The 13,250-nt window shown below is 24.8% G+C and overlaps 1 protein-coding gene across 5 annotated transcripts in view; it reads left to right on the plus strand.

Annotated features, from left to right (window-relative positions):
• The window catches only part of LOC136982804 (caspase activity and apoptosis inhibitor 1-like), a 145,759-nt gene that overhangs the window by 86,084 nt on the left and 46,425 nt on the right, over positions 1 to 13,250 (plus strand). For 4 of the 5 annotated variants that reach the window (XM_067279327.1, XM_067279329.1, XM_067279328.1 and 1 more), the window contains 3 exons: positions 9,544 to 9,663; positions 11,120 to 11,269; positions 12,847 to 12,931. In XM_067279327.1, the coding sequence (XP_067135428.1) occupies positions 9,547 to 9,663; positions 11,120 to 11,269; positions 12,847 to 12,931 (352 nt within the window). In that variant the 5' untranslated portion in view covers positions 9,544 to 9,546. Of the gene's footprint in view, positions 1 to 5,893; positions 6,039 to 9,543; positions 9,664 to 11,119; positions 11,270 to 12,846; positions 12,932 to 13,250 lie in introns of those variants that run through there. The other variant, XM_067279330.1, reaches the window with a different exon arrangement.

The raw sequence follows: 13,250 nt of genomic DNA on the forward strand, positions 1-13,250 counted from the left end.
CCTTGCCCAATTTGCACAACTTGGCGCTACTAAGCATGGTTAAAAATTAAGACAGCATAAACACACTTATTCCAGATATTACTGGCAAAGAATTTTGAGAGTTCTGCCACAAATAAGCTACGTATTGATTATTGACCATTTGTGACCTGCCATAACGAACAAAAGTTAAAAAAACTAATAAGTAGGTTTAAAATTAATAAATACAAATGTATTCTGACAGTTTATGAGTTAATGATACTTTCTATTTGCAAAATTTCCTCAACCTTAACATAAAATAAGAAAAAAGTAAATTTTTAAAAAATTTGCGGGATTTCCCGGGATAAGAAAAATTTCCCGGGATATTTCCCGGGTTAAAAAAACGACCGGATCCCGGAATCCCGTTTGAGAAACCCTAATATGGAATATACAAAATGCTTGTGGCCCGCCTACCACGACTTCGCAATTTGGTCCGCCAATCGAAAAGTTTTGGGCACCACTGATCTAAATCACAAAAATTCTCTAATTCAGGATGTAAATTCTTGCTTATATTACAAACGATCGAGTTTATTTACAATATCGGACGTTTTTTCTTTAGGTATATTCTTAATTTAAACTTTTAACTTAGAAAGAACTAATAGATCATGTACAAAAATATGTTTATTTTTTACATTTCTGCCTGAATAAATTTAGATCAAATAGTACAACTGACTCTATAATTCAATGCAATTTTTTCATTGGAATTCGGTAGTGATTTCTGGAATATTTGTTATAGTTAATTATATATTCTGAAAGATTTAGATTGATAATTTTTATAAATTCAACGATATGTCGCATGTATTGTTTGAGAATTTTTAATATCCGAAGTATTTCTATTAGATTTTTCTAAATGTTAAATATAGTTCATAAACATATTGTTTCTCCAAGAAGTTGTATAAATGAAGAAGCGCAACTTCTCTCTAAATTGTTTAATTGTAATAAGGGAGTGTGTGTGATAAGATAATTTAAAATCAAAATGGCGTTGTCCTGTTAAATAGTAATTAGTCTCAATGTAATGAACGCATGGTATAGTGGTGTAAACCTATCTATTAAACTATGAAGTAAATATCTATCAACTGATAAGATGTATCAATAAAATTATTTTCGGAAATTATAGCGGAAATTAAAATAAAAAAACTCTTAAAATTGCTTATAAGTCTACATTTATTTTAACTTTATATATAGGCCAATATATATATATATTTCTATACAGGCCTATCTAGAAATATTTAAACTGATCACTGCGTACATTTATAAAAAGTTTCGAATATATGATTTTAATTTGTATAATTTTATTACACTTAATTACCTATTATAATGTATAAATTTAAAATAATTTCTATAAGTAAAGCATATATTCATTATTGGTATTAAATTTATAACAATAGAATAGTAATTTGAAATATTAAATATCGTCATTTGAATAAATGGATAATATATCATTAGAAATATGTAAATGATTTCGAATTTATGAATATTGTTAACTTCCTAAATTAATTTTTAAAAATTTATTTAAATTTTATAAATAACAATGAAAAATATATGTTCAAAATGTTGATATCAACATATACAGAACTGCCAGATAATATTAATAGATTATCGGAGTTGAAACTTTTGTTTTCGGTATTCATTACTTTTTTGAAATGAAATAATTTGTAAAACATAATAATTACCTTTTCATTTTTATATTATTATTATTATTATTGACCAGTAGCATTAAAAAGATGTCGTCTACAGATCGTTTAAAATTCTTTCAAACTTAAAATATCTGAAATTATTTTGTTTTTGAAAAAAAATAAGGAATTTCGAGCGTTTGTTTCAGAAAGTAAAAGATTAAGAAGTAAAAGTCGAGAGTTTCGGAACGGTGTATGATGGTGACCTACCTTAAGTTAATTATATTCATCCAATATGTGAAGGCTTGTCGCTCTCTTGTATTATAATTATTTTACACAAAAGATAAATTTAGCCGCGTTTTGCTTCTTTACGGTTGATAAGACTATAGTCTGTAGACTATCGCATCTCTAGAATCGAACGAGCACTTACAGTAAGTTATTACTGATATTAGAAACCTTCTTAATTAATTATTAATTGCATTATGACTCGATGGTTTATGATAAACGATATTTTGAAATTATAGTAATTTATCATGTAGGGCCGAAATGTTTCTCGGATATCAACCGGCGGCACGACAAACCAATATAATAATTTATTTTTCCAATAAACTCGATGGAACGCTTATAGTTTAACTATTATTTTACAATGCAGCTTTTCCGAGAAATATCCACCTTAACTTTTAAAATATTAAAGTTTTTCGGACTTAATCCCCCCTCTCTGCCCTTTTTTTTGTTTATGAATGTGGTTTTCTTGGAAAAAATTGATTGGTAGCGCGACCGAAATTCCAATCAATAGCAAAAGGCAATTTATTTTAAAGTAATTTAGTATTCTAATTTTACAACTAGCGGTCAAATTGCAATTAAATCACGAAACGGTCGATTTGAAATCATTACCGTTAGTACCCATTTTGCCACTAAACGGAAAAAATTATAATGGCAATCGCTATTTATTTTGGATTGATGACCGTATAAAAAAAAGATTAATTCAATGTTTTTGTAATAGTAATAAATGCGTTTTATGTGATTTGCAATTATTAGTTAAGTCTATCTACTTAGACTAAATGATACTAATCCTTGATCGATTAGCCTGCGGCTGCCAGAGCGCTTTGAATGAGTAAGGCGCGTGCCTTTAAATGATGTGGTAGATCGTGCCACTGACCTCCTGTTAGACTGTTGCGTGACCTTCTGTATTTGTGCGCGCTTCCACTCCTTCCCCGGTATGTATATCGAGAGTGCACTGTTTGGGCTTCTGGGTTTCGAAGACAAGGCGTAGTACCACACGCGAACAAATTTCCCCACCCCTTTACGTCTCACCCCATTGGTTAACTCTCGCGTGACGTAACGAGCTACTTCCGTCACGCAGTCGACTTATCGTAATCAACGTTGTTGTTTTGATGGAGTGAAAAGGTCGGGCACGCATTACCTTGTTTACTCGCCCAATAGTCATCTATCCTATAGCAATAATAAGATAAGTGGGCCTTCGCTGTAAAATAAGAAAACGATTAAAACAATATTTACAATTGATTTAATTAGGTTTATGTTGTCAGGATTATTGATCATTTCGTTCTCTTTGTTACTCGAGATCCGTTAATCGGAAGCATTTCGAACGGTTCCGGATGCGTGCCGAATTATGTACTTTCCGTTGTTTGTCTCGCACTGAAACCCAAGTGAAAAAATCGTCTTAGAGTTTAAGTCAACTTACGAAGGAAAATAAACAAATGTCATTTTTAAACTGTTATTGTTTTTAGCTTTACCAACTATAAATAATATGTGATCTAGGCTTATGAAACTATTGCAAATTAATCATTCAATGTTTTCAATAATAATCGTGCTATCGAAGTAAATTAAAATTCTTTATCGCAATAAATCAATTTTGAATAAATTTTAAGTGCTATAAATCTTTCCGCGTAAGAATTCCTCCCGTTGTTATCATGGGTTTTAAGTTTGTGAAAGCTTTATAGAATAAACGATTCTAGAAACAATAGAATATTTTCAATATATGTTTATAAAAACGATATTTATTTTTTACTATCTGTCTCTAAGTCTGGCTATTTTGAATCAAATAATTACAAATTTTAATTTAACACGCGTAGAAAACAATCCCTAGAGAAGGAAATAGGAAAAGCCAATTTTTTGAATATATCTTTAATATTTTAATGATCAATAACTTTAATTATACGTTAGTTTGATTTTAGTTTATTTTGAATTGACATATTTCTAGGATAATAATACTGAATTTAATAGACGAATTAGCATATAATAATTTTAGATAAGTTTATATAATGTACACTACAGTGCTTAGATCTATTTATAGTCCTAAATTCGATATCGTATGTCTGCAGGAAATTTTAATCCATGGTTTATGTAAAAGAAACTTAAATCTTGCTATTCGTTTATATAAGCGCATGCTTTAGAATTTTGTTAAATTTATTATTATTTTTGAAGGTATTCAACTCGACTAGTTTACCAGTAGTGAATCTTAAGAATTATTTTAATAATATATGAAAGCTTTTTAAAGTAAAACTTATCTTAATACTATTTTATATCTGATTATTTTAATTCGTATCCGATATTTGCAAATAAGCAAGCATTGATCATATTTAAACAGATTTTTCATTTAAATTATTTAAAAATTCCACACTAATTTTTTTTCTGAAATTGTTTTGTAATCACCGCGAAGATGCCATACGCGAAGTTGCAAACAGTTGAAAATTTAAACTTAAAAAGTTTAAAAATTTATTTAAATTACTATCGTAGATTAAAATAGTGTTCGTAACATAATTTTAATTCATTTTCATAAACATATTTATGAAAATAATTGTATTTAACGATCTCAAAATATTCCTGTCTGCTAAAAACAATAGAATAGCAAACTGGAATTTCATTACCTCTGCGACGGACAAAGAAAAAGTCAGTGGTTATGTAACTTTAATCTGAGATCCAATATTAGAAAAACTTGATATTATTGCAAAACGATTATGAAACTTACCGTTTACTTAAATCAAATAGGTCTATTGTAAAAAGAAGAAAGATTACTCAAATTATACTCGAAAATATAACTCGCATATACTCAGTAATAATCAGAAATTGTAACTATATTGGTATTTTGATGCGTGGATTAATTAAAATTTCTATTGAATCGATATTTGAAAAGACCAAATTGAAAAATAGCAGGGAAAAAAGCTTGATTGAAACTAAATCAGGATTTATAACAACGCTTTTTTTTATTATATCGATTATTTTATCTTAGTTTATGCATTTGGAATTTTCGTCATGTAGTACACATCAATTACAAATACGCTAACAAATCACTATTAGAAGAGAAACATGACAAGTTAGGTTTCTTTTCTCACAATTCTTTTCTCAAACTTACTAATTATCGTTTTCTTATCTCTATTTCTTTTCATTTCGTCGTCATTCATTTTTCTTGTTTTGAAACTTCATTCTCTGTAGCCTGGCGATAAACACGAAACAATATAGCCTAACTGTGTGTGTGTGCGCGCGCTGGATTTTTTTATTATTTTTTTAAATTCATTTCTGTTCCCCCTTCGTACGGTCGAGACTCTTCCCGCTACAGCTGGCTCTATTAAAACGGGTAATTTAATTAAAATGAAACTAAATCAAAAAGGCGGTAGTGAAATGAATTCTCAGTGCTTTATTACCCTACTCGGAAACACGGAAGCTGGTTATTCTTCCGGCTACGAGACGCCTCCTGCAGTCCACCAGCCTCGGAAAAGAGAAGCGAATGAGTGAGGAGAACGTAAGAAGGGAGAAAAAAAGAGCGAGAGAAGAGAAAGGAAAAAAGCTTTCGCCACAAAATTAAATAACCCGATCGTTTCATTAGCAGAGTCTCGACTCGACACGGGACTGGATCGATATCCACCATTTCGTGGCCACAGTCCGGTGATTTTCGGTAAAAGAAAGTAAAGAAAGACGCTACATTGACTTGTCAAAAGTAAAAAGTCAGCATTTTAAAGAAGTGATCGAACAGATTTAGCTACAAACCATATACTGTGTAACTTTCTTTGAATTACGCGTACCTATATATTCCTATATTATTATGTAATTAACGTTTTCCCGGGAATTTCGCGGCAAACGCTCTCCCCGTCCAGTTACAGCCTATTCGTTCAGTTTACGGTTAACTAATGCTAATTTTAAACCGGTGCCAATCCCGACGAAAATCTTTTATCAGTACAAAAGTGTGGCAAGAAAGTAATAAATCCCGAAGTGTCGATTCAAAGATGGCGATGGATATGTTTGAATTTCGTGCCACTAGAGGGCAGGGCTACCAGGTCGGTCCTGGTAGGTTTTAGGTTATGATTAGGGCTAAAGTTCTGCCTTATTTTTCTCATCATGATATTATATTTAGAATTAAAATAAGGAAGATATAAATGAGAGAATTAAAAACAGGTAAGGCATTTCTCTTTCCCGTCTTCCAGTTGTGTCCATAACAATGATAGATGTCAATTTCTATAGTTGTAAAAGAAGGGCGATTTATGCGTTTCTGCGACAATATTTATAACGGGAAAATAAGTGTGAACAACTTCTCTCTTCAAATATTATCTGAAATTTTGTCAATTTCTATATTTATTTTCCAAATTTATTTCAGCGTACATTTATAACAGATTTTCGATTTATTACTTAAAAAAATGCAAGAAAAATAAATTTTCTAAACATTTTTAACCACTTTCATTGAAAGCATGTCTTAAACATATTTATCATTGAAATGTAATTAATTATATTTGCAACTTAAAAGTACATGTAATTTATTTTCATCCGAATGAGTATATTTAAAAATTGTTTGTTTCAATGATCTAAAACATTTTGTCTCGTCTAAATGTTTTTAATCATTTTCTGGGCCTATAAATTGTTCTGTGTGTTCTAAATAGCCTTTTTTTTCTTTTCAGTTTATTAGAAACTGTTTGAATTAATGGAAAAATAAAAAAAGAACAAAAAACTATCTTGTTTGGTGTTTATAAGTAAAGAAAAATGATTTATTATAAAACATTAAAATTTCAAATTAGTATATCTGAAAATTATGAAATTGTTGATTTTGCTTCTTTCATAATTTTACAAAGCATAATTTTTACATTTTCCCTTTTTAATACAATTTAATTGAATTCAAAGTAAATATATATATATATACAGTATCTAAATTTTCTATATACTTATTACTTATTTCTTTAAATTTAATATTATGATATTTAATATTTTTTTTATTGTGTGTAGTTTTGATGAGATTTTAACTTTGTATATATTTTGTTTAATGTATATAACTATTCGAGCTACCTGAAAAGAATTCTTAATCATTATAACACAGATAATTTCTAGTTAGGATAATAAATATTTGATGCAAATGGCTTTTGATTACAGGTTGTCATATAAAATTAAAACTGTTGAACATTGAAGGTTGTAGTTGGATTTGACAGTATTTTTATTTTTATAACTATTCAATTTCGAAAATTTATTTGAATGATAGAATAAAACTTGTGTATTTCTTTTATACAAATACATTTAAAAAGTTTTACATTTATTTTAAAATTGTAATACTTCTATTAAGTAGTTTAATAATGTTTTGTTAAATTATTTAATAAGTCTACACAATAATTTTAAATTACATTTTGAAATTATAAATAAAATCAATTTATTAATTACAAACTTTTATCATTGAAAATTATTTTTATAAGTGTATTAAAAGTGTTTGTTTATTCAAGTATGATTATGATTCATAATTACTCTTAATTTTTTTAATAATAAATAATTAAAATCATAAAATAGAATCATTATATTTTAATTTATATATATATATATATATATATATATATGTATGTATGTATGTATGTATGTATGTATACTGTACTTAGTTGTTTGAGTATGTAGTTGAGGTTTTACAGATTATTATTATTAACTTTTAAATTCAAATGATTTAATATAACATAGCTTAGAAAAACAGAAATAAACTTAAAATGATGTTATTATATTTTAGTTTTTGTAAAAAATTATTTGAAATTATATACTTATTTTAAACATTTATTTTTTATTGTTAAGGAAACCAATTAATAACAAATTTTCCATAATAAAAGATATATTAAAAAAGCAACAGTTTTTTTTTTAAATGACATATGCTTTGATTGATGATGATAAAGCACTTTTAAGTAAATTTAATATTATTAAATAAAACAATTTTTATTATATATCTTCAGATTATTATGCCTTCATATTATTATAGGCCTATGGTTTAAAATTAATTTAATGTTAATCAATAAATTACATAACTTTTAAATTAATTGTGTTAAGCTATTAAATTAGCATTGTACATTAACCTTTACTTTTAATAGTTGTTATTTTTAGGTAATTTATTTTACAGACAATTAGATTGCATTATTTGGAAATAGAAAAAATTGTGAATAACACAAAAAATATTTACTTCTCCAAATTCTAATATAACAAATCAAGATATGTGTAAAAACAGACATAAGAAATTTTATAATTTATATTTAATTTTATTATGTTATTTGTATACTTACATGCTAATTGTTGATAAATATTACTGTTTTTTCCTGAAACAAAATGAAAAAATTTTTAAAATAATTTAAAATTGGAAAAATTAAGTAATCTTAAATTTTCAATTATTATTATATTTAAAGTGGATAAAAATTTTAAACGAAAACCTTATATTAAATCTTATTTTGTAAACTTTTATCTATTAATTTATATCTAAAATGAGGTTAAAGATATCTAATCAGCATTTATAAATCTTGATAAGTTGAAGACATTTAATATATTATGCAATTCAAGTGAAGTGTAAACATTACAATATTTTAATTATATATAAAATACAGTTCAAAGTTCTTGTTTAAAAACAAACTTTTTAATTTATTAATTCTTCTATAAATATAGCAATAAAGAATTAATATTTTATTAGAAAAAATTAAGTTTAAAAGTAATATTTAATTTATTATATTTCTTTAATGTAATAAGATATGCTAAAATAAATGAAAAATTGTACATTATATTAAATATAAATACTGTAAAAAAAATTGTTTCTAGAAATAAAATTTTAAGAAAAATAATTAATTTTTAATTAAATTATTTTTCATAAAATTTTATTTTTTTAAAAAATATTCCATCACTGGTTTAAATAAAAGCATGTGTAAATATTACTGATGTATATAATTGCAATTGAAATCTGAATTACCTGTAATTTTCTGTTAAAATATGTTTATATTAACCAAATTTATGTGTGATAAATAAATAAATAAGTTATGTTAACATAATTAAATTTTTTTTTGTGTGTACTTTAATTTTATATCAAAGATTGAAATTGTAATATATAGTAAAAATGAAGCAACTGTCAATATTTTGATGGTGTCATTAAGGGAGTTGCATGTTCTGTAGGATGTGATAACTTTTCTTTTCAATGTGATTAATTAAATATAACTTATTATTCAATCACAGTAATGGAGGTTTCTACTTTAATGCAAGATTCTTGTAATGGGTCATAAAACTTGTTCTAGATAGCGTGAAGAAGAGTAAGTGATGAAGTGATATGCAATGCAGTTCAACTTTGCAGTAGACTAGTTGTATTAAAAATCCCTCTCAAATATGACTCTTAGTTTAGATTTGTTATCTTTTCTTTCTACTATATATTTAATCATCAAATTTACTACTTTCATTTTATGAGATTTTATTGTTTTTTCATACTTTATCAAATAAAAATTAATAACTTGATAGAATCCATTTCTAAATTACAAACTTTATAATTTGATCTGTACATGAGATAGAAATTTTGAAATTCTCTTTATTCTCTTGACCCTGTGATGTATTCTCAATTTTTGAGACTTCTTACAAAGTGCGTAGATGAAAATTGCATTGTTGACTACCAAAATATGATATTATGTATTTTATTTTGCAGATAATGAAAGAGTCCAAAGCCTCTACTGGTGTATCTAAGATTGCCAGCAAAGAAAAGAAAAACGCCAAAGATAAAGAAAATACTAAACATTCACAGAAAACATCTGTTGATGAACATTTAGTAAGAAACATACTTTTTTAAACTTTAATTATTAATTTTATAATGGAAATATTTATTAATTTAATGTATTGTTGTCTATAATGTAATACTGTAATCTATAGTGATTTATTAAGATGTAATGCTTCTCTATTACAAACTTTCTTAAACATGTTTATAAGCTTATAGTTAAATTGAAAATGTATAGTTATCATGAGCAAATATTAGTTTATTATCAAATATGCAATTCAAAATCATTTATTCTCATTAGCAATAAGTAGTAATCAAGCAAATTATTTTTATTTATCTTTCAAACATGATCATAACATTTTAAAATTTAAATAATGCATACTAAAACTTTTAATATTTAGAAGTTTTATGTATTATAAGTTTTCATAATTATTTAAAATGTATGTATTTTATATGCAGTTTTTCCTTAGTGTATATCTGTTTTGCATAAACATTTTTCGAAATCTTATTCACTTCAGTTTTTTCATTGGCACCATTACCTAATTAACTTTGAAATAATTTACTTGTTTAAGATGACTTCTTAAGATTATACTAGAAGTGAATATTTTTAACCCTAATTGTATTTGGATTCAATGAAGCCACAAATAATACTTGATCCACTTTGGAGTCAATAGTGTTCTAGAAAGAATGTAATTTAATTTAAGCTGTCTTCAGAAATCTTGTTAGTTGTAGATGTTGGAGAAAGTTATCTCGTAGATGTAGAATAGACCCTCCTTATCCTTATATTTTCTCCCCCTTCCCATGAGATTTAAAAGATGTTTCCTGATAAGACATCTTTTCAGCTTTTCATAATACTGTCACATCATTTTATTGTCTTCTAGTAAAGGTTGCCATCAAAATTAAGACAAATTCTGAAAAATTATTAATACTTAAATCAGGATAGATATATTTCACATCTTGGAATGATTCAAAACTTATAAAATGCTGTTTGAAATAAATTGTAAGATGTAAGAAGTCATTAAAAATAATTGCTTATTTTTTTATCATTTACTTTTTGCTAACTGTACTATTTTAATATTTGCTATCAAATTAAACATTAATAAAAGTTTTAGTAATTTTTTGTACAATTTATGTTATCTTAAATATTGAATGAAATTTGTTTTATTTTTTTCAGTATTTTATATAAGATTTTAAAATTGATTTAACATTGTTTTTTAATATTTATAAATAAAAAAGTTCATATAAAACATTAAAATTTAGTGTTATATTTAATTTGATTCTCAATGAAAAGAGACAATAGATATCAATAGAGATATTGTAGTAATGAGCTTTATGTTGAATTAATTATTGGCTCCCATCTGTATTCAATTTGCAAATCGTACATTCTCTGTCAGATGAACAATGCTGTTTCAAAATTGATTAAAAGTGATTTTATCTCTCCTGATACTTAGAACTTTTCAGTTAAAATTTGTATATGATATTATAAGTTGTTTATGAAATTAATTTTCAGAAATGTGACAAAGATGATGATGAAATGGATCTAAATAAGGAACTTTATTCCATTGGTCATTATATTAATAATAAAGAAGAATTGGTAAATCAATTATTTAGTGTTATCAAAAGCAATGATTTAAAAGCACTTTTACCACCATGTTTAAAGGTGAGTTTTTTTAGAGTGAATATTTTAAAAAATATATTCAGTAAATTTTTTAAGCAGTAATTTTAATTATTATTTTTATTTAAATATTATTTAAACTTAAAGAATTTAATATAAAATACATTTTAAATATTGACTTATTTTTACTTATGTGCTTGTTAATAGATAACTTTTTAATTCATTGCATTACATATTTTGTATTTATAGGATTGATAAATTTAGTTTATTTTGAAATTTCGAACTCTAATACAATAATTATTGTGAGAATTTACTTTTAAGGTATATTTTTATGTAAAGTTTTTCTGTTATATTACATATTATTAGTCTAATTCATTTGTTTATTTATTTAAAACTTAATTTTGATAATGCATCCCAAAAAAATGAGTGTTTTTACAAAAGTTATTTAGATAATATTGAATAGTTGCCTTTTTCTACTTATTTATTAATTTTTTGTAAACTAGATTTATTCAAATTATTTATGTAGACTTATGATGACATACAAAAGTTTCTTTTAGCTTGATTTAAGTTGGAAGAAATTGCTTTGATATGTGATTTTCAACATAGCTTCATTATATTTATTATTCATGTTAACCAAGTATATACAATATTTTTAAAAACACAAAAACATTGATATTTTTTTAACTGTTCCAATGGAAACAAAAAAGTAAGCAAACAAAAATCTAATCAAATACAAAAAGGAAAGTAATTTTAAAATGATTTAAAAAACACTGTGTACGATCAAGTTAGAATTTTATTTTTATTATTATTGAACCAATTAAACAGTAAAGAAAAAATATTTTTAACATTTACATTTGTGATGTTTGTTGTTATAATTTAATTAATAAGTTAATTTATGTTTTTTTAAATTAAATGGGTAAATAAATTGTATTCTTTTAATTAATTAATCTTGTTTAATAATATAAATATTTTAAAATAAATATTATATATTGAAATTTTGTTTAAAAATATATGTAGTTAATAATTCATGAACTACTAATGATTGATTATATACTTTAATGAAAAAAATCTAACTTAATTATTTAAAAATTAATTTTTAATTTTCTTGTTGATAAATACATTTGTTTGTTAAGTTTTTTATTTTTTTAAATTTTGATAGATAATTATTAAATTATTTGAAAGAAGAATAGGTATTTGATTAAACAGTCTAATTTTAAGTTATATTATTTATTAAAGAAAACTTAGTAATTACTGTAGAAATAAAATTTTAGTTTTTAATTATCAAAAAATCTGAATGAATTTAATTGATTTTATTTACAAAAATAATCATTTTAATTTGTTTTCAACATAAACATTTTAATATATTACTTTTTACTAATAATTTACTTAAATTAAAATTATTATACAGTAGGCTTATATTTAGTTATAAATAACTTTTTTTGTTTAAATGATTTCAGAAAATATTTTAATTCAATATAATTAAAACAAAATTATTTTAAGTGTTAATCAAATTGTCAATATGAAAAGTGGTTACTTTATTTAAGATTTATTTAAAAATGTAAACATTTTAAAGTCTGATTTAATGAGATTTATCAATAGATTAAATTTTTTTAAATCTCTAGAATTATTCTGTGTCTGAATTAAAGCATTTATGTCTACATCACCTTCAATTGATGTCACAAAAAAGAATATTAAATATTTTACAAGGTAAGCTTACAGAAAATTTATATTTCCTATGTTGCAAATAAGAAAGATATAAAAAGTTGTAATCATACATTTTGTCAATAAGATAAGTTCCAAATTGTCATTTTGATAAATGATGGAAGAGGCAGAGATGAAAATGTGTGTTTAGTTTATATAACTTCTTATTGTAGATCATCTATCGTCATTCCTATTTCATTTGGACTATCAAATCTGTTGAAGAAAACATAACTACCTGCTATTCCACAAATTTGAATTTTTAAACTTTGGTATAGAACTTTATTTCAAATAAATTTTTCTTTTGTTAATGCATACTTATTTTTAT

This window comes from Centruroides vittatus, unplaced genomic scaffold (genome assembly GCF_030686945.1).
Source record: "Centruroides vittatus isolate TY-2023 unplaced genomic scaffold, ASM3068694v2 contig_863, whole genome shotgun sequence".
Taxonomy (NCBI): domain Eukaryota; kingdom Metazoa; phylum Arthropoda; class Arachnida; order Scorpiones; family Buthidae; genus Centruroides; species Centruroides vittatus.